Genomic DNA, 20,446 nt, shown 5'->3' with positions numbered 1-20,446 from the left:
AGTTGAACCCGTAAAAGTAGTTGAGCCTGTTAATTTGATTAGTACTGATCAAACTTATGTAAATAAATTTAGATTGTATGGGAGTAAAACTGTATTTAAATTCACCAATCCGCCTCCAGAGACTAATGAGATTGATTGGTTGAGACAGGGGTTTGCACAAATTGTAAATAGTATGAAAGAACAAGCTTTTGAAAATGATCAACTTGGGTTTACTTTGGAGAGTCTCAACTTGAAATCAAAAGCACCAGGCTATGTAAATTTTCGTCCGGCTACTGAAATTGATGAAAACGTTTTGTGGCAAATCTTTGGCGGTATTGTGCAATCAAACTCTGAATCCATCAAATCTACCGACACCTTTAAAGTGGAATGCACTAGAATTAACCTTCCTGTAGGTTCTGGTAGGGTAAGACCAGGGTTTTACAATACGTTTGACGAGGAATGCAAGGCAAGACGGGGAATTGTTGTCATTAATAATAAAGATAAATTGTGTCTTCCCCGTGCAATTGTAGTGGCTATGGCCAATGTAACCAAAGACCCCCTTTACAACGCAGTAAGGAAAGATGATGGAAAAAGACAGACTGTTAGGGCTCAAGAACTTGTGTGTCGAGCGAGGGTTGAAATGCCAGAAGGTGGAGCTGGCATCCCGGAACTTGAAAAATTTCAGGGGTTTTTGAGGGACTACAAAATTGTTGTGTATAACTATGACAGGAAAGGACGCGATGTGTACTTTGAGGGAAATGTGGAAAATGCAAAATTCACACTAAATTTAATTTTTTACAATGGACATTACAATGTAATTAATTGCTTGACAGCTGCTTTTGTTTGTAATTATTTCTGTGAAGCCTGTCATGTACCCTATGATCACAAAGGAGAGCATCGTTGCTCAAACATTTGCCCACAGTGCCAAACTATTTCACCTCCCTGTGTAGAGGAGCATGGAGGTATTCTGTGCCCTAAATGTAACATGACCTACCGAAACCAGGAATGTTTTATTGCGCATCAAGCTGACAACTGTAAAAATGTAAAGAAATGTCTCGATTGTGGGAAATTGGTCTGGATTAAAGAACGATCCAAGCCTCATAAATGTGGCGAAGTATTTTGTAAACCTTGTAGTTCATTTGAAGACCCTAACCACAAATGCTATATGAAACCTGACACGAGAAAGCCCAAGTCAAAAGATTTTCTGTTTATTTTCTTTGACTTGGAAACCCGCCAAGATGAGTCTCTGCCCTCAAATACTGATGCTAAGGTCCATAAAGTAAACTTGTGTGTGTCACAACAGTTTTGCTATCAGTGTATTGAGGCCAAATTTTGTATGGCTTGTAAAAATCGAACAAGAGTCTTTAAATCTGAACCAGTCACTCAGTTCATGGACTATGTGATGCAAGTCCGTAAAAATTTCAAAGATGTCTGTGTCATTGCACACAATGGGCAGGGCTTTGATTTTCAATTTTTGTTAAAGTATGTGCTGGAGGATACAAAGTTCACTCCGAAACTTGTAATGCGGGGAACTAAGGTAATTTTGATGGAGATTGACAATGTGAGGTTTGTTGATTCACTTAGTTATTTCCCCATGTCTCTAGCTGCACTGCCCAAGGCCTTTGACCTGCCCCCGGAAAAGAAGAAAGGCTATTTCCCCCACCTTTTCAACACCCTTGAGAATCAAAACTATGTGGGCCCTATGCCGGCAAAGAAGTTTTACTGTCCAGAATCTATGTTTGAAAAATCACACAAAGATTTTGAAAACTGGTATAATGATCAGGTTTCAAACAATGTTACGTTTGACTTTAAGAAAGAAATCCTAGAGTACTGTGTATCAGATGTTGATATCTTGGCTCAAGCTTGTTTAAAGTTCCGTTCAATTTTCCTGCAAGAGTGTAATGTTGATCCCTTTCTCGAGGCTGTAACCATTGCCAGCGCATGCAATTTAGCTTTTCGCAGGAACTTTTTGAAGAAAAATACTATCGGCATCGTTCCTAAAAACGGCTATAGGCTTACAGACGCCCAATCGGCAATTGCGTTACAGTGGCTAACGTGGGAAGAGGAGAAACGTGGAGTTAGAATTGAACATGCTGGTCGTGGAAAAGAAGTTAAGATCAATGGAATGAAGGTTGATGGGTATGATGGTAAAAATATTTACGAATTTCAAGGCTGCTACTGGCATGGCTGTTCCAAATGCTTTCCCTACGACCGTGAACTTGCTTTGAAAGAGGACCCCTCTGACTCACTCCATTTGCGGTATGAACGGACCAAATCGAAAATAGCAAAGTTGGGTGATAATGTTGTACAAATGTGGGAATGTGAGTTTAGAAAGTTAAAAAAAACAGAAAATATGAAACATTTAGACAAGTTGCCGATCCTCAACAATTTACCCCTGAACCCGAGGCAAGCATTTTTTGGGGGGAGAACTGGGAATGCCAAAACGTATCACAAATGCGCCGAAGGGGAAACTATTGAATACGTGGATGTATGCTCCCTCTATCCCTGGGTATGTAAATACGGCAAGTACCCTGTAGGCCATCCGACAATCTATGTAGGTGATAGAGAGTGTAGACAGAGAGGTCTTAATGTTGAAGGCCTATTAAAGTGTAAAGTACTCCCACCACGCGATCTTTACCATCCTGTGCTCCCGGCTAAAATGAATGACAAGTTAATGTTTGTTTTGTGTGCGACATGTGGAGATGGTCAGATTCAAAGTGATTGCGACCACGAAAGTGGTGACAGAGCACTTATTGGGACCTGGACCATGGACGAGATTCGTAAAGCCGTAGAAAAGGGTTATGTTGTACTCGACATGTATGAACTTTGGGAGTATAAGGTAGCCACATATGAAAATGGGGGATTGTTCACTGACTTTATAAATAAATTTTTAAAAATGAAACAGGAAGCATCCGGGTTTCCAGGCTGGTGTGAAACAGAGGAGGACAAAAACAAGTACATTGAGGATTATTTTCAAAAAGAGGGCGTCCAATTGGAAAAAGACAAAATTGTAAAAAATGGTGGTTTGAGGTCGTTGGCTAAACTGATGTTGAACTCGTTTTGGGGAAAATTTGGACAGCGTGAAAACCAGACCAAAGCTACAATTGTCAGGGACCCAAAAACACTTTTCAAAATGTTAACTAGCCCCGAAATAGATGTAAATAGAGTACAGATTGTCAATGATGAGGTTCTTGTTGTCAGCTGGGAGTACATTGATGAGGTTGGTGAGCCATTGCAAAATGTTAATGTTGTGGTGGCAGCTTACACTACTGCCCAAGCGAGATTGAAGCTCTATGAGCATCTAGATGCTTTGGGTGGTCAAGTGTTGTATTATGATACTGATTCTGTATTGTATGTATACAAGGGCGGTTTGTATAGAGTTCCCACGGGAGATTATCTAGGGGAAATGACCGATGAGTTGGCCGAGTATGGACCAGGTTCATATATAACAGAGTTTGTATCTGGAGGGCCAAAAACCTATGCATACCTCGTGTGGTCAACAAACAAACAAAAATTGATTCCCGTTTGTAAAGTAAAAGGGCTTACATTAAACATGAAAACTTCTAAAAAGATTGGATTTGACAGTTTGAAAGAGATGGTCCTTGGTGATGCTGCACAAACAATGGACATTGAGGAAAATAGAATCAGACGAACAAAGGATAGGAATATAGTTACAATCAGTGAGGTCAAACAGTTTAAAATTACGGGACCAAAGAGGAAACATGGTAGCAATTATGATACACTTCCATATGGGTTTAAAATTCAAAAAACTCACCAAAATCTCAACTCCTGAATCACTACTATCACTGTCACTCCACTCCCAGTCCCCAATATCCACCTCGTTCCACCCGTTCCACCCTCCCGGTCCCCAATTGACCCCAAATTCCGAATCTGTGTCTGAATCGTTGTCTTCTTCAATCAAATTTAAAAATTCACATATCCTGCGATATAAATAATGTTGAACAAAATCACTAACGATCAGCATCAGAGAGATCATGTTGGACACTGAACACATGTTGCACATGCTGCACATGTGTTGCGCTCCCCTCTCCACTATCACTACATACCTTTATGGTGGCATTTTCTGTGTTTCTCGGTGGTAACGGTGGTGGCCTGAGATCCAAGGGTCGAAGTTCTTCGTAGATTGGCTCCACCGGCCTAAGAAATACCACCCTTGTCTTGACGATAAACGGTGACGGCTCGTCGCGCTTGATGGAGAATATCCAGCCGAAACACGATGCGAAACACATGGTGGCTGGGATCCAACTGGAGTGGGGCTATTTTTGAATGTGTTTGTACATTGAGGCGCTCAAATCTGGAGGGACTTGAGCTACTCCTTGTGCATGTGTGAATGATGGTCACTGGCGCGGCTGACTAAAAAGCCCGTAAACCATGTGTGAAGGTCACTGGCACGGCTGACTAAAACGCCTCTAAACCATGTATGAAGGTCACTGGCGCGGCTGACTAAAAGGCCCGTAAACCATGTGTGGAGGGGTGAGTGTCATTCCACTTGGAACCTTCTCGCCACCATGTTGTCCCTACTTGAGCTCTCAGCTAGAACAATTACTGATAACTTGTTTCTTTTAAGTGCTGTAAAGCAAGCAGCAATCCCGCCTGTGATTAAAGATTACATATTCAATTACCACCATGAAAACTGTGGCTATGTCTACTACCATATTTGTTTTCTCGACAATGAAGAGTTTTGTAAGGATTGTGGAGAGGCAGCGAATATTTCTTTTCGACGGTTTGGAACAATTGTATGTGTACCAAAATTTAAGACTCCAAGAGATAGATGCACCATCTGTGCAGCACGTCTATACAATTGGACCAGATTGAGAAGATGTTCCTGTCTACAATCCTTGATCCCATCCTTGAGAAGGTGGTAAGAAAAATTTTGGGGAACGGAGACGGCAACTAGTTTGTTTTTGGAGGCCGTCACGAGCTGCGGCGGTGGAGGGGCCGCAGCTTTTCTGGGGGGCAAATAAAAAGACTATTCTATTTGGAACCTTCTTGCCATCATGTTGTCCTTGTCTGAGCTTTCAATTAGGGAAATTTGTACAAATGTTATCCTTTTCCCTTATGTAAAAGAAAGTGTTGATCTTCCATCAACGCTAAAGCAGGACATTTTGAACTGTCATAGAGAAAACTGTGGTTACGTAACCCTAAACTACTACGAGTCTTTTAGAGGCTCTAGTAGGTTATGTATTGACTGTGGAAGAATGGTTGATCTTCCTTCTCGCTTAAAGCGAAGAGGTAACTACATGTATCCAAAGTTTAAAGTCCCCAAAGAAACATGCAGCATTTGCATAGCTCCTTTATTTATCTTCCATAAAGTATCTTGTAAATATTGTAAAAACTAAATGTTTGTAATACAAAAAAAAAATAAACGGAGGTGGCAACTAGTTTGTTTTTGGAGGCCATCACGAGCTGCGGCGGTGGAGGGGCCGCAGCATTTATAAAAACTTAATAAATTATCAATACACTGTCAAGTTGTATCATTTTAACAATGGATGTCAGACGTGCTATAGCTGAAGAGCTACACAAACCTGCTAGAAAGAATTACACTAGACGGAAAGTGACTCTTAAAGGGTTGAATGATTTGTACCAGGCCGATCTCGTAGAGATGCAGCCTTATGCAAAGTTCAATAAAGGTAATCGGTACATCATGACTATGATCAATTGTTTTTCAAAACTCGGGTTTGCAGTCCCGTTAAAAGATAAGACAGGTCCGGCAGTTGCCAAGGCACTTGAACCTATTTTGATAAAACATAAGATGAAACACTTTCAAACCGATCAGGGAACCGAATGGTTTAATAAACATATTGGTGCTCTCATGAAAAAGTATAAAATTAACCATTATTCTACGTTTTCTGATTTAAAAGCTAGTATCGTGGAGAGATATAACAGAACTTTGAAACAGTGGATGTGGAAAGAGTTTACCGCAAAGGGTACATATGAATGGTTGTCATTACTTCCTGATATTCTCAAACGATATAATAACTCGGTACATAAAACAATTGGTATGAAACCAAAAGATGTGAAACAAAAGAATGTAAAGGAAATATTAAAAAGGATAAACAAGAAGGGGAAAAGGGTGACACCAAAATTTAAACTGGGGGATAGTGTTAGGATTAGCAAGTACAAAAGAGTTTTTACTAAAGGCTATCTGCCAAACTGGACAAACGAGGTTTTCACCATTTACGCCATCAAACCGACAAAACCACCTACATATGTACTCAAAGACCATAACGGTGAAATACTAAAGGGAGGGTTTTATGAACAGGAGCTAAATAAATCAAAGACCGGAGATGTATATTTAGTTGAAAGAGTGTTACAGCGGAAAGGAGATAAAATAAAAGTCAGATGGCTTGGCTTTGACAAGAGAAGCGACACGTGGCTTAGTAAAAGCGACATTCTTATTTAGAGCATCCGGTGACGGCTACGTGTAGATCAAGCAGCTGCATCCGGGCGTATTTATAAACGATAGGGTGAGTGTGCTACATCAGTTGAACACGATGCGTGTGGCACAGCAGAGTCCCCCTTTGACGGTAAAAAACTATGACGAGTATCTCGGCGAGGGTCTGGCATCTAAAAATAAACATGGCCATCTGCTACCAGACTCAATTCGCGGCATCCTTTCAGGCCCCAGCAACTCGGGTAAAACAAATGTTGTGTTTAATTTATTATTCGATCCAAATGGTCTTGTTTTTGAAAATATCTACATTTTCTGTAAATCCCTTAATCAGCCCAAATACCAGTTTTTACCATTGGCTTTGCCTAAGGAAATTGGTTATTTTGCATATGGTGACAACAACTTGGTAGTTCATCCAAATAAAGCTAAACAGCATTCAATAATGATATTTGACGATATATCCTGTGAGAAACACAACAACATTACAAACTATTTCACTATGGGTAGGCATAACAATATTGACACCTTTTATTTGGGGCAGACGTATAGTGCTATACCAAAGCAGCTTATCAGAGACAACGCAAACCTTTTAATACTATTCAAACAGGATGATATGAATTTACGACACATATATAGCGACCATGTCACTACCGACATGCCATTTGATAGATTCAAACAGATGTGTGCACTAGCGTGGAAAGACAATCATGGGTTCTTAGTTATCGACAAGACTCGGGACACTAATAAAGGAAGATACCGTATAGGATTTGACAGTTTCATTGAGGAGTTATAATGGTTAACATCTACACCTACAATGACCTTAGAGGTTACGATACCAAACTTCATAATGTTAAATCTAATCTTTGCACATATTACTATTCCGATAAGAAAAAGTTTTGTGGAAACTACTGTAGCAGAAAAGGACGTCATGGTCACAAGTACAATAGGCGGTGTTGGAGACATAAAGTGCCAAAACAGAGCGCTGTACTACCCCCGGTTATTTTGTTAATGATATCTGCGAGTGAGCGTACGTATAACCGTGAAATCTGGATTAGATTTTTGGAAAAATGCGAAGAAAAGAAAGTTCCACTTGAACTGGTGGTCTATCACGAAGATATGAACAACTGCACAGTTAGAGAGTCCCATAATATTATTTCGAGATTTAGACCGTTTCCGGATATTTTTGGTAAGGTTTTACCATTGCGCAACCTTCATGGTAGCATAAACTTTACCCAGGTTTACCTCCGAATGCTCGAATACGGTTGCAATATTCCCCACGCAGCAAGATGTATAGTATTGACTGAACGGACTCTACCAATAAGATCACCTCTGACGATTTATAAAACTGCGATGGCTTCGAAATGCCATATCGATGTGAGTTATAATGTAGCATATGGTCCGGTACCTCCGGGATTACCGAGATCTCGTGGTAAACCTTATGCTGGGGTAAACAACTTGTGCCAAGGACTGTTTACAACAGAATTTCTAAAGGCTGCGTTGCCAACTTTACAACAATATAGCGAACGTTTTGGAATAAGTTTCAATAATGGTGTGTATACGATAACTGATCGTCAACTGTTTGACCAGTGGCGTGAGTTCACTGGAGCGAATCCAAGTGAATTTTGGTTATTGAACTCGTTTCTGTTACACCACAATGAGATGAAGCGTCCAATGTCTTTTTTGCAGAGGTATATGGAAAAAAGTGACGTTAGTGAGCGGTATACCGTAGCGGAAATACCACAATGGAGAGATAATTGGAAAAGAACGTTTGTTTTTCGAAATTGGTCAAAAAGGTACACTATTCCGCAATTTGATCTAGTGACAAAGAGATACTACCGAGATATAGATATTACCTCGGGCATATCTTTGAAAGAAGTAGTGCACTACCTGCGTAAACATAAGAAACGTGCACTATTTTTTCGGCAGATTGAATTGCCTTAAGAGGCTAGCTGTGGTGTTTCAGGCTCATTATCAAAGATGACGCGGAAGAATAAACATCTCACCCTGCAAATAGCAGAGTTGAAAGAAGCAGTTAGGCGTAAATTTAGACAGTTTAAAGATGGCAGTGTGGAGAGTGAAAAACTGCTGGAACAGCAATACAAACCGTTAATTAGAGAACTGAAAAAAGGCGAACCGAAAACAGATGTTAAAATTGAACAGCTTTCTAAAGAAGAGCCAATGGACTATGAGAGCGATGACGATGATTACATTGGTCAACCGTTTAAACCAGAAGCCATATCAACACCTAGAGCTGAAACTAGTCAATTGGAAGAGGTTGTTTCGTCTCCATTAGGCTTTCAAACAGCATCCAAGTACATTGAAGAGCAGTTTGAGAACCCGTTAACTAGAAAATATATGACCCAGTTTATACGAGACGCCGGTGGAAAACATAGAACTATTGACCACGACTATGGTCCAAGGTTTGATGAAAGAGGAAAAACTTTAATGATTGGAAACAAGGTGGTGGAATTTGACACTGACGGTACCATTATTGTTAACAACACGAGATACCCACCTTCCGAGGGGCTCTATGAGCTTATATTTAAAAGACTACCAAACAGCGATGTGTATACAGAGGACGATCTAAATGCCTACAAAAGTATATTGATTGCATCAAATGCTCACAAAAAGGGATATAATTTTGACAATCAAATCAGACGTGATAGTAGTTTGAAATACAGACACGTGATCAAAGATCTGTTCCCCGTCAGACAGGGTAGAGGAATATCATGGAAAAGTACAAAGTCTCGCGATATAGTGCATTGGGATAATCCCAACGAGTTGGTCGATAGACTAAAACTGTTGGTAGCATCAGCTGAAACGGGAAATACTTCACACAGCAACGAGATTGTAAACATTGTAGAGGAACTGCACGAAGCAGGATACATAAAAGGTAGCGGAAACAGTCGATACAAGTCAGTCTCACGCTGGGCATAGACAAGTTTGGACGTTATACTAAGAAGGAGAAGGGTCTTGTTGGACCCAAAGGCGAAGGCTTTGCATTATCACAGGATGGTAGCTACGATATGCAAGGTAAACGTCTGTGCAATGTCGACGATCCAAAAGACAATCTTGATGCGATGAATTTCAGATCGCATGCGAATTCACTTTTAAACTGTATGACACTGCAAAGTGGTCATTTTGATGCTCAAAACACACGTGTATGTAACATAGCTGATCCAGTTGATGTTAAAGATGCGGTAACAAAACAATATATGGATCTTCATACCCCGCTTAAGTTCTCTGACGCCACCGCATACTCGATACACCATTACCGGCTGCAAGATGTTGCTCCACCAAAGGCGGATGGAGATGCCGTTAACCTATCATTTCTCAAAGAAAACACTATAACACGAGGTGTGGGGTCTTTTGATGCAAAACAGTTGGTCATACAGAATGTTGCCTCCCCAGTTGGCAACAAAGACGCTGTAAATCTCGAGTATTTCAATAAAAACACGTTGCAAAAAAATAAAAATGGAGCTTTTGATGTTAAAAATACAGTTATTCAGAATGTAGCACCCCCCAGTAAAGGGGGAGATGCCGTAAATAAACAATACTTGGACAATCACACACCTTTACAAGGCGGACTAGCATGGAATTTCAAGAATAAACGGTTAGGACAGGTCTCCGATCCTTCCCACATTCACGATGCAGTTACCTTGCAATATCTACAAAATAATTCAATTTTACCCGATAAAGATAAACATTGGGACGTTAAAAGTAAACGGCTGACAAACGTAGGTAAACCACGGTGGTTAAACGATGCTGTAAATAAAGAATACGTCAAGGAAGTGGTGGCAGATCTGGCCTATACACTGTACAAACAGATAAACAGGGGGAGGGCTAGTTACCCTAGTTTTGAAGATTGGAATACACAGGTTGTCCGGGAGCAGTCTACATGGGACGACCTATTTAAAACATTGTAGTACGTGTCAGTAATCAGTTATAAAATGGCAGGGAAGAGGAAAACATCGGTTAGACGCAGACGAGCAGTCACAGGAAGAGGTATTATATCCTCCGTTGTAAACAAGGCTGTAGATTTGTTACCATTTGAAGCTCACTTACCTGGTTATAATTACTGTGGGCCAGGTACAAAATTAGCCAAAAGATTAGCTAGAGGTGACAAAGGAATCAACGGATTAGACGAAGCTTGCAAACAGCACGACATTGCGTACTCGCAATACAAAGATTCTGAAAACAGACGGCAGGCCGACGCTGAATTGGCCGAGCGCGCGTGGCGACGATTTAAATCCTCAGACGCATCTTTGGCTGAAAAAGCAGCTGCTTGGGCTGTTACTACAGCCATGAAGACTAAAACAAAGTTAGGGGGTGGTAAAAAGAAGAAGAAAAGCCCAGTTAAGCGTAAATCTCCCACCAAGGGAAACGGGTTGTACCTTAGACCGTACCCAAAGGGTAAAGGTTTGTACCTAAGACCTTACCCAAAACAAGGGGCCGGTAAGAAAAAGACAAAGAAAAGAGTTGGTAAAAAAAAAGCTCGATCCCGATAAGGCCTTTGACAAATTATGATTTATTACACTATGCAAAAGAACTACGTATACCACACTTTAGAGGAGTTTATATGAGAGACACTCTCCCTAGCGCACCAAAAGAAATTGAATCGGCTATTGTAAACTTGGATTCTAGTTTCGGCAACGGTACTCACTGGGTGTGTTATAAAAAGGTAAAAGATATCGTGTACTATTTCGATAGTTTTGGTAATCTCAAGCCACCACGTGAACTTTTACAGTATTTTGGTAGCTGCGACATTTACTATAACTACGAGCGGAAGCAAAATTTCAATTCAGTTGTATGCGGACACTTGTGCTTACAGTTTCTCGACAATGTTTAGCTTGAGTGGAAGAGGTTCATATGTTTCAAAAGATTACTTCCCATCTGTTGACGTTAGTGAAGGAGAATGGGAGATTGGTCTTATAGACTTGATGACGTTTCACTCGATCCCAAATATTGAAGCGGGTAAAAATAATAAATTTTATTACGGCGATGGTAGAATGATTGAAATAGCTGAAGGGGCATATGAGATTGAAGATTTAGAAACTGCTCTAAAAGAAAAAGTAGGGAAGGATGTGGAATTGGAATTGAAAGCAAATAACAATACGCTAAAATCGGAAATAAAGTGTAGCCAAGCTATTGATTTTACACAAAGTAACACGCTTGCTCCACTACTGGGTTTTGATAGTAAAACTTTGAAAGCAGGTGAAAAACACGCTTCCGACAGAACAGTAAGCATCATTAATGTAAACGTAATACGCGTAGAGTGTAATATAGTTCGAGGCTCGTATGACAATGGAGCTGAGGGCCATGTTATACACGAGTTCTACCCAAACGTGGGTCCGGGCTATAAAATAGTGGAGGTACCCAACACAATCATTTATTTGCCTGTGAACGTCAAGAGGATAAACAACGTTACAATCACTCTCAAAGATCAAAACGGTGAGAGAATCAACTTGAGAAACGAAAATATATCCATCAGGCTGCATATAAGAAGGAAAAATGGGTTTGGTATTTAGGGAGGTCACAAAATCTTTACCCATCAGTAAGCGTCAAGACACTGTACGGTTAACATCAACCAACACAAAGTTTTTGCGTTCATTAGGATTTAAAGTTCAAGATGCTGGACATAGAAAATAAAGCAGAGTACAGTGATGTAAACACAGGTATTGAGTTTCACACTCATAAACCGTACGCTTCATCGACGTTTAAGAATAACGATGAAATACGTATACCAATCAGTCAACAGGACATAATAACTGCACCGTTTGACAGTACTCTCCATATCGTGGGCAGAGTTAGCGGAAAGAAACAGGATGGAACCGCTGCAGAAGTTCATCTTGTCAATAATGCAGTGGCGTTTCTTTTTGATGATATTAGATATGAAATCGGGGGTGTCGAGGTTGATCGAATAAAAAATGTAGGTATAACAACCACCATTAAAAACCTGTTATCGGTACAACAGGGTGAACTAGAAAGTTTAAAAAACGCTTGTTGGTTAGGTTCTGGGAAAACGGAGAAAATTACAGAGTTTTCATTCAGTGTTCCTTTGCACATGTTGCTGGGTTTTGCCGAGGACTATAAGCGTGTAATTGCTAATGTCAGACAAGAATTGATTCTTTTGCGGTCATCGACCGATTTAAACGCAGTGCACAGTACAAATGCTGCTGAAGTAGTTTTGGAAATTACAGGGGTATACTGGAGGGTGCCACATGTTACCGTATCTGATCCTTACCGTTTGAAACTACTAAAGATGATTGAAAAAGATACAAAGGTACATTTGCCGTTTAGATCGTGGGAACTGCACGAGTATCCATCAGTACCACAGACCACTTTACAATCGTGGACTGTAAAGACCTCTAGTCAACTTGAAAAACCCCGTTACGTAATCGTAGGATTTCAGACTAGTCGCAAGAATGACATAAAAAAGGACATGTCATGTTTTGATGCTTGCGATCTAAAAAATATTAAAGTTTATTTAAATTCGCAGTACTACCCATATGATAACATTCACGGTGATTGGTCTATCTTCTATGAAATGTTTTTCCGTTTCCATTCTTCGTACTACGGGAAACAAAGCTATCCAGCAGTGGACAAGGAAAAATACAAAGACAAAGCACCCCTGTACGTTATTGATTGTTCAAAGCAAAATGATTCTATAAAATCAGGCCCTATTGATGTGCGAGTAGAGTTTGAGTCCGGTACAGCCTTTACAGCAAATACGTCCGCGTACTGTTTACTTTTACATGATACTCACATGACATATTCATTACTGACAGGTACTGTTAATAAAGTAACCGTTTAAAGAAAATTTAGTATGAGCGATGACGTTGCAGGGAGCGGATGTAAGTATAGAGCCGATGCTCATTCCCAAGAGCAAAGAACCTATAAATTTACTAACCGGGGTTTTCTTGAAATCAGACTATCATTTGGATAATGACCTAACAAAATGTGTCGTGACGGGGATTTTTCTAAATAGAGGGCTCGGAATATTATTTAAAGGTAGAAAAGGTTGTGTTTATTGGTCGTACGATGCATTTTGTCAGCTTGCAACTCACTTTAATGACGTCACCCTAGCACTTGAGGGTAAGAACCAATACTCGTTCAAAGTAGATACGGGGGAGGATATTAGGGTAAACATGGTCTTTGGTCATCAGTATGCTTACGTCTCTGACGGCGAGCACTCTATAACTCTCAACCAGAATGAATGGTGCATGTTTGTTAATAACCTCCCTCTAATTTACATTTCACTTAGGGAGCTTTTTTACCGGGACGATTTAATCAAAGAGTGTATCAATCAAGTCCTTTCCGGTGTGAACGAGTGTACAGATCAGTTACCTACTTTAATAGCCGAACGTTTGTTTAACGAGATATCACTGTACAAAAGGTGGCCAAATGGCGTTTGCAGTAGTTGAGTTTCAAGCCTTCACAGATAACGATAACAAATTTATAATTAAAGAGTTGGCCGTTGTCGGCGGCTCTTTGAACTGCCAAATTATTTTCAAACCACCTTATAGTATTACAAATTTAAATGATAAAATGCAAAGAACCGCTCGCTGGTTAACTCGGCATCACGGTATCCGTTGGAATGAAGGGTCTGTACCATACAATGAAGGTTTAATTACAGCACTTTGCATTCCTTTTAAAATTATTTACACAAAAGGCAGGGAAAAGGCAGAGTTTTTGCGAGGGTTTCATCCCAACGTACGGGAAATCTCTGGCCCATCCATTTACAATTTCTGCCTACCGGGAATAAGCTGTGTCACCGGTGACCATAAAAGGTGCGCTTTCAGCGCAGCCTACACTCTACAGTACTATTTAAACCTTTCACTCCATGAAACCGGTCAGTATGAGCTTGGAGATGGAGAACGCCTGGTCACTATTGTCTCAGGAGAGCAAAGAGCCCCACGGGGTTCTAACAGACAAATTTGTCATGAAATTTAGTAGATTTTTAGATTGGGAAATTTTATCGTCCCATTATGATTTTTCCATTGAAATGCTCAGAATATACTTTCACAGAGTGAACTGGGCTCCAATTTTAAAGCGCCAGAAATTCCCCGAATACTTTCTTCAGGAAATGGCTGTAAACTTTGACGGGTGCTGGAGTATTGTATGTAAATATCAAAAGTTGTCGGAATCTTTTATCCACGACTTTGCAAATAAAGTAGATTGGGACAATGTAGTTTTATATCAAGATGTAAGTAGTAATTTTGTAGATAACCATTTAATGTACATGGATAGAGATGTTCCTTATTAAAAAACGGATTATAGTTCGAGGTGTTTCCTTGTGTGTATGTGAGTATGTGTACTCGCCCAACAGGCAGGCTTAAAATCCATAAGTCCAGGGGCTGGTACGGAGGTTGGCCTAAAAATCGTAAAACATTGCGTTATCCTCCCTATGTGTGAGTGTGTGTGTGTGAGTATGTGTACTCGCCCAACAGGCAGGCTTAAAACCCATAAGTCCAGGGGCTGGTACGGAGGTTGGCCTAAAAATCGTAAAACATTGCGTTATCCTCCATATCACCTAATTTCCCTCTCACCTCGGACTATAATCTGACAAAAAAATAACAAAAAATTAAAAAATCTCTGTCATTCTTAGTAAATAAAATGTCGTAGGCTAAAATGAACGGTTCGCCTAGTAAATGGCCTGATGACTTTTAAAATGAACGGGTTGACAGAGACAAAAAAAACATATAAAAATAAAATATCCTTTGTCAATGGTAAAAAAGGGTTAATTGAAAGGCTTCACCGAGTAAATAACCCTTTACATTTGTCAAAGGACCAAAAATTGGGAGGTGGCAAATCTGTTATGGAGTGGCCATCACCGTAGGCTGCGATGGTTGGGGCAGCCTACCCCAGAGGTTAGGACTCTTGGTGAAGCTCTGGGTTAACAAAAAGAACGCGCTGGGACCCTACGGCCTAGCCTAACAGCTTACCGTGGTGTGGAAACTGGGTCACTTGTCTAAACTCCAAAGAACAGGTAGAATCTCTCCACAAACAAAACATTTGAGTTTGTCAAAGTCCAAATCACAGATATTTGTAACAAACCAACCACATTCTTCATCAGCACCATCAATCAAAAAAGAATTACACACTCTACAGCAAATGAATCTATTGAATATCGGATAGTACCAGAATTTCACTAAACACTGTCCGTACTCCATAGTCCACGCGGCGGAAGTACCTGGAGGGTTCTCTCCCTCCTGTCAAAAGTACCTAAAGGGGGGATCTCCCCTTGTGATTTTATATTTAGAACAAGGGTGCCTATTTAAGCACAAAACACGTGCAAGCTTCTCAAAGCCATGGCTCCTGTCAACGTGTGTGTTTTCCTACTGATGCTAGTGTCCTCTTCTGACGCTGCTCCAGAAAAACGTCCAAGAGTAAGTACTAGTAACATAAAGTACTAAACAAAACACACATTAAAATGTAAACTGATTTGAGTTTCTTTTCAGGAAGAATCCCCTCCTAGGACAAGAGACAGAAATTATATTTTAACAAGTACAACCTTTTTAAGTGACGAGCGAGCTACATCCGTTATCCAAGCGGTGGGTTTATTTGTATGATTTTTGTTAAACTTTTATCCACCATTTAAGCTGCATTTACAACATGTCTATGTTATTATTTAGATGGCTGAAGACCGTACATCTCCGATTGACAGAGCTCTTGTGGAAGCCGAGGATGCGGCTAATAATTCACGCGTGAGCTTGGACCAGCTTCCACCAGTCTACACTACATTGACCCCTGTACAAAGATCTCAAGAACCCCAACCATCAACATCTTTAGGGGTGCCAAGAGTCCTTCCACAATGGATGCGAGCTCACCCTGAACCATCAACATCAACAGGAAGAACTAGGGTAAGGAGATCGGGATTGGGGAAAATACATATAAGTATACATTTAGGCATACAATAAACACTTACCTATGTTTCCAGATGCGACGGTCTGCTGCTCGGTGTGTATCATGCCAAGTTGAAGCCGATCGTCAACAAATTCGAGAGTTTAGGCTGGCCGACTTTTTACAAAGATGGAGTGGTAGCCGACCGGAAGGTTACGATCTAATTGACATCTTGACAGTAGTACAGACTGTCAGAGTGGAATTGCAGGACACACTATGGCTAACTAACCACTTTATGGAGGATACAAATGTCCCAGAAATGATCCGTATAGCCCCCGCAATTTGGGAAGACATCCGCGACTCGTTGGAAGCAATACTAGTTTCCACTGGAGAGCGAATAAACAGAACCAGAGATATCGATAGCGATACCAGTTCTAATGAAGAGTTACCCTCTGCAGGAACAATCAGTTGTCGTATTTGTTTTGAAAATCTACCGACTATAGTATTAATGACTTGCTGGCACACTCTTTGTAAAAATTGTGCTAATCGTATTGTTAGGTGTCCATTCTGTAGAAAGGCCGTCCTCGGCAGGAAAGAATTATTTTTCTAAGCCCCGCCCTTGCGCTCCCCACTACCCCGGTATAAAACCAGAGGCATCTGCCGAGGGGTAGACACTCTCCACATCCCCTACAACAAGGTAAATATCGCTGCTGTAGTTTACTAATGTAGCTTGTAGTATAAAAATAACAGCATGGGTCCTCTTTGCTATCATATTTACATAGTTCCCATAGTTTTTAGGGATCGACTAGGGATCGAACCAGCAACCTCCAGATTTGAAGGCAAACACTATAACCACTCGGCTATCCAGACAATATTATTACGACAATATTATATGGTTTTAGATGGATCTTTCTACAAAGCTGTCGTCTTGCGAGGTGCTCTCTTCCCCTTTGAAAGTCCCCATCAAAGATCTGACCGAGCCGGCGAAAATTCAATCTGCTAGACGAATCAACACGAGATTTGGAACCATGGTGATTGTACTACACATCACCACATCTGCCGGCGAGGAGAGGGTGACATTTTTACCCTCGAGGTTCACCAGCCTCCTCACAGACGAGGACCTAGAATTTTTCACAAACTCTAAATTATATAGTGTTAAATGTACGGGGATGGTGGGGAATTCCCCAAATGTGCTTATTTATAAACATTAGTTTTTAGCATGTAGTTCAGTAGTAGTAGTAGTGCTCAGTAGTTTTAACACTTCACTCAATTCTTTATAAATTAGTAATGTGTCTTATAGAATAAATATTTGTAACATTATAACTGCGTTTTCAATTCCAAGTGCACCCTCAAAATAAGGGAGGGGGGTATTATATGGTATAATACTAAGCCAGTTCCTCTGGATACAAGTACGATACGATATAATATCTGAACCTGGGGGTGTCCTTCAGACACTCGGACAGTCCCAAACCCTGTCCTAAAGGGTGCACAACAAGTTTTCTATATACTATTTGCTAGGAACACGGAGGGAAGTTTTTTTCATTTGGCGAGAAGGTGAGGTTTTTTTGTTTGGCGCAAAAGTGAGGTTATGTTACTTAACGGGAATTGGTGCGAAAGTGAGGTTATGTCACTTGGCGGGAAGGTGATTTTTTTCGTTTGGCGCAAAAGTGAGGTTATGTCACTTGGCGGGAAGGTGATTTTTTTCGTTTGGCGCGAAAGTGAGGTTATGTTACTTGGCGGGAAGGTGTTTTTTTCGTTTGGCAGGAAAGTGAGGTTAGATGTTTGGCGCGAAAATAAAAGTGAGGTTAGACCACGTGGGACACCAGAGGGCGACCACGTGGGATAAAAGGGGGCGTGGCCTAGGGGGAGGGGTGGGGATGAAATGCTGCTCTCTGATTGGTCCCCGCAAGAGCTGGGTATCCTACTCATAAAACTTTGTTAGCGTACATAACTACAACACTCAATATCATTCCGACTTTTTATGTATTTACAGTTAAGTCTTGCTGCCAAATATTCTGTTTTGAAATAAGAGCCTGCCACAAACCGCATTAGAACTTAAAATCATTTTTTTTACTCAGAAAAAAAATAAACAATAATTTAATTTTGTTTAATACTTTTGAATTGATTGGACCACACTGACAAGTTTTGTAAACTTAGTGAGGTCAAGCCAATGTAATACTACGAAGAAATATATTTGAATTTCTCATTACTCTCTTAGCAGCATCATTGTCAGTTAGAGAGTGTCTTTGAAAAGTCGGTGGGTACTGTACTGTGCTGTACTGGTAGACCCTGACCAATGACCGTATGTCTGGACATTGACTACCATCTCACGAACTCGTTAAGTGCGCTGCGCTTGGGAAATGAAAGTGAATAATAATCAGCCAGAATCGAACCTTTTAATTGGTCACTATAATGCTTGCGTACAGTAGTGTCCATTAATGTTGTCTCACCTATTAATGTTTTCCGACAAAAATAAGTATGGCTAAACTCTTTCTCTTTTTATTTATTTTTTTATATAGTTTGGTGGCCTCTTTTAACCTTGCATTTGCCCGTCCACATAGACTAACTGCCCGTGCGTGGACCGTATATAGCAAATCAAGGGGTGAGCCGGTACAGTACATAGGTGACCTGTACTAATAAAATGTTTGCGACAGTGAATAGGATCCGAACCCACGACATCGCTGCATTGGGCCCGAAGTCCGTGACGCTACCGACTCGCCTACTAACTAGAAACTTATGTAACTAGATTCGGATTTGGGTTAGGGTTTGTATGCGAACCTTGGATATGGTGAAGGTTAAACCATTTTTTAAATCAGTAAATAAAACTAAAAACTCATATAGGTAGAAAGGTCTAGTACTATTTAATTTTGAAACACGTTGGTATAAGTACAAAGAATACGTCTTCTCAATGCATTGAACATACGTAAAAAAACTCAAGGAAAATAAATACAAACATATATTTAAAAGACACACAATCATAAAACATAGTGAAGAACTAAAGAATCTAGCACATCTGGCATTGGACCGATAAACTACAAAGTTGTCAGATTCTAGAAAGTGGCTTCTACTCAGACTAATCTGTGGAGGAAATGCAGAGAAATAAGCAAAACCGTTAATTTGCTTGACAGAAGTAAAGTATAACTCGAGAGCGAGCGAAATTGCAGGAAAATTAGCTCCGGGAGTTGTAGCCATTATGTGCATTAATTGTGCAGTTTATGTGCCGATGTCGAGCAGAAGTAGCTGGAGGGCTCGCTGCTCTCAGGACAGTAAAGTCTTTTATGCTGTCGTTTCATATTTCTTAACGATCTTGTTAAATTTGCCGTTAAATGAGTTTATGCAGTGTGATGTTTTTAACGTTCTTGATAAAAAAAATAAAATGTATCATTAGAATTCAATTTAAACTGAGTAGCTTATAATCAATTTTGACATGGAAAAATAATAAAACATTTGTTATTTAAATTAATAAATAACTGGTACTCCAGCCCCATCTTCAAACTCTCTAAAGGTCCTCCACTTCTTCCTTGTCCTCCTTAGACACATGCTGCTGGCCCTTAACGTCGCACAGATGGTTTTTACCCTTATCCAGTTCATCACTAAACTGTAAGGTTTATTCCATTTTTCTGTTAGGCGTTCTGCCATTGCTCTGAGCAACTCTTTGCCCAGCATTCCGTCCACAGACGTGACTAGTGGGGTAAAAGATGCTTTTCTGGTTTCTGTTATTGTTACATATTTCCTCTTCTTCTCTCTTTCTGCATTCTCCAACACTTTTTCGTATGGGGTTCAAGTACGACGGAACATCAGTGTCAACGACACGTACATCGAATAATGCTTCCGTCTGAACCTCCCATACACCCCTACAAGCCAAGTCTGCTTTTAGTGCTGCAGTATCAAATGACCCTTGCTCAGACATAATTGGTTCTCGAACACAGTTTCCCCATGCTAGCTCCATCAAGCTTCCAAGGGTATCCCTTACCTCATTATGTCTTCTTATTAGAATTCAATTAATATTTTTTTAAAGAGCGATGGATATGTATTTTCATAGGCAAATAGAAATTTTATTTGTCTATGCTAACCACACTGCTGTCGGTCTATATTTAAATCTATTTGTCTATGGTATGATGTTTTCTAGTAAAATTGTGCTATTTTTAGTACCTTAGACGCAATGTTTTTTGTTGCTAACTTATTCGGATTGCTTGGTTTTCCTAACGATTG

At 40.3% G+C, this 20,446-nt stretch overlaps 2 protein-coding genes across 3 annotated transcripts in view; one reads left to right on the top strand and one right to left on the bottom strand.

Annotated features, from left to right (window-relative positions):
* The window catches only part of LOC128996302 (myosin-IIIb-like), a 127,414-nt gene that overhangs the window by 67,080 nt on the left and 39,888 nt on the right, over nucleotides 1-20,446 (bottom strand). The window lies entirely within an intron of this gene.
* Nucleotides 173-3,880, top strand: LOC128997567 (uncharacterized). Its single transcript, XM_054423206.1, has 2 exons — nucleotides 173-3,416; nucleotides 3,804-3,880. Exons 1-2 carry the CDS (start codon nucleotides 173-175, stop codon nucleotides 3,878-3,880), a joined length of 3,321 nt encoding a protein of 1,106 aa, XP_054279181.1.

Source organism: Macrosteles quadrilineatus, unplaced genomic scaffold (genome assembly GCF_028750875.1).
Source record: "Macrosteles quadrilineatus isolate MER2022 unplaced genomic scaffold, UCM_ALF_1.0 Scaffold_6__1_contigs__length_79288215, whole genome shotgun sequence".
Classification (NCBI taxonomy): domain Eukaryota; kingdom Metazoa; phylum Arthropoda; class Insecta; order Hemiptera; family Cicadellidae; genus Macrosteles; species Macrosteles quadrilineatus.
This window is presented reverse-complemented; position numbering and strand designations above follow the sequence as displayed.

Coding starts and splice junctions, on each gene's coding strand:
- LOC128997567 (XM_054423206.1), top strand. CDS start 173: ATGAAAGAACAAGCTTTTGAAAATGATCAACTTGGGTTTACTTTGGAG. Junction 3,417..3,803: donor GTTGGCCGAGTATGGACCAG/GTTCATATATAA, acceptor CTCCACTCCCAG/TCCCCAATATCCACCTCGTT.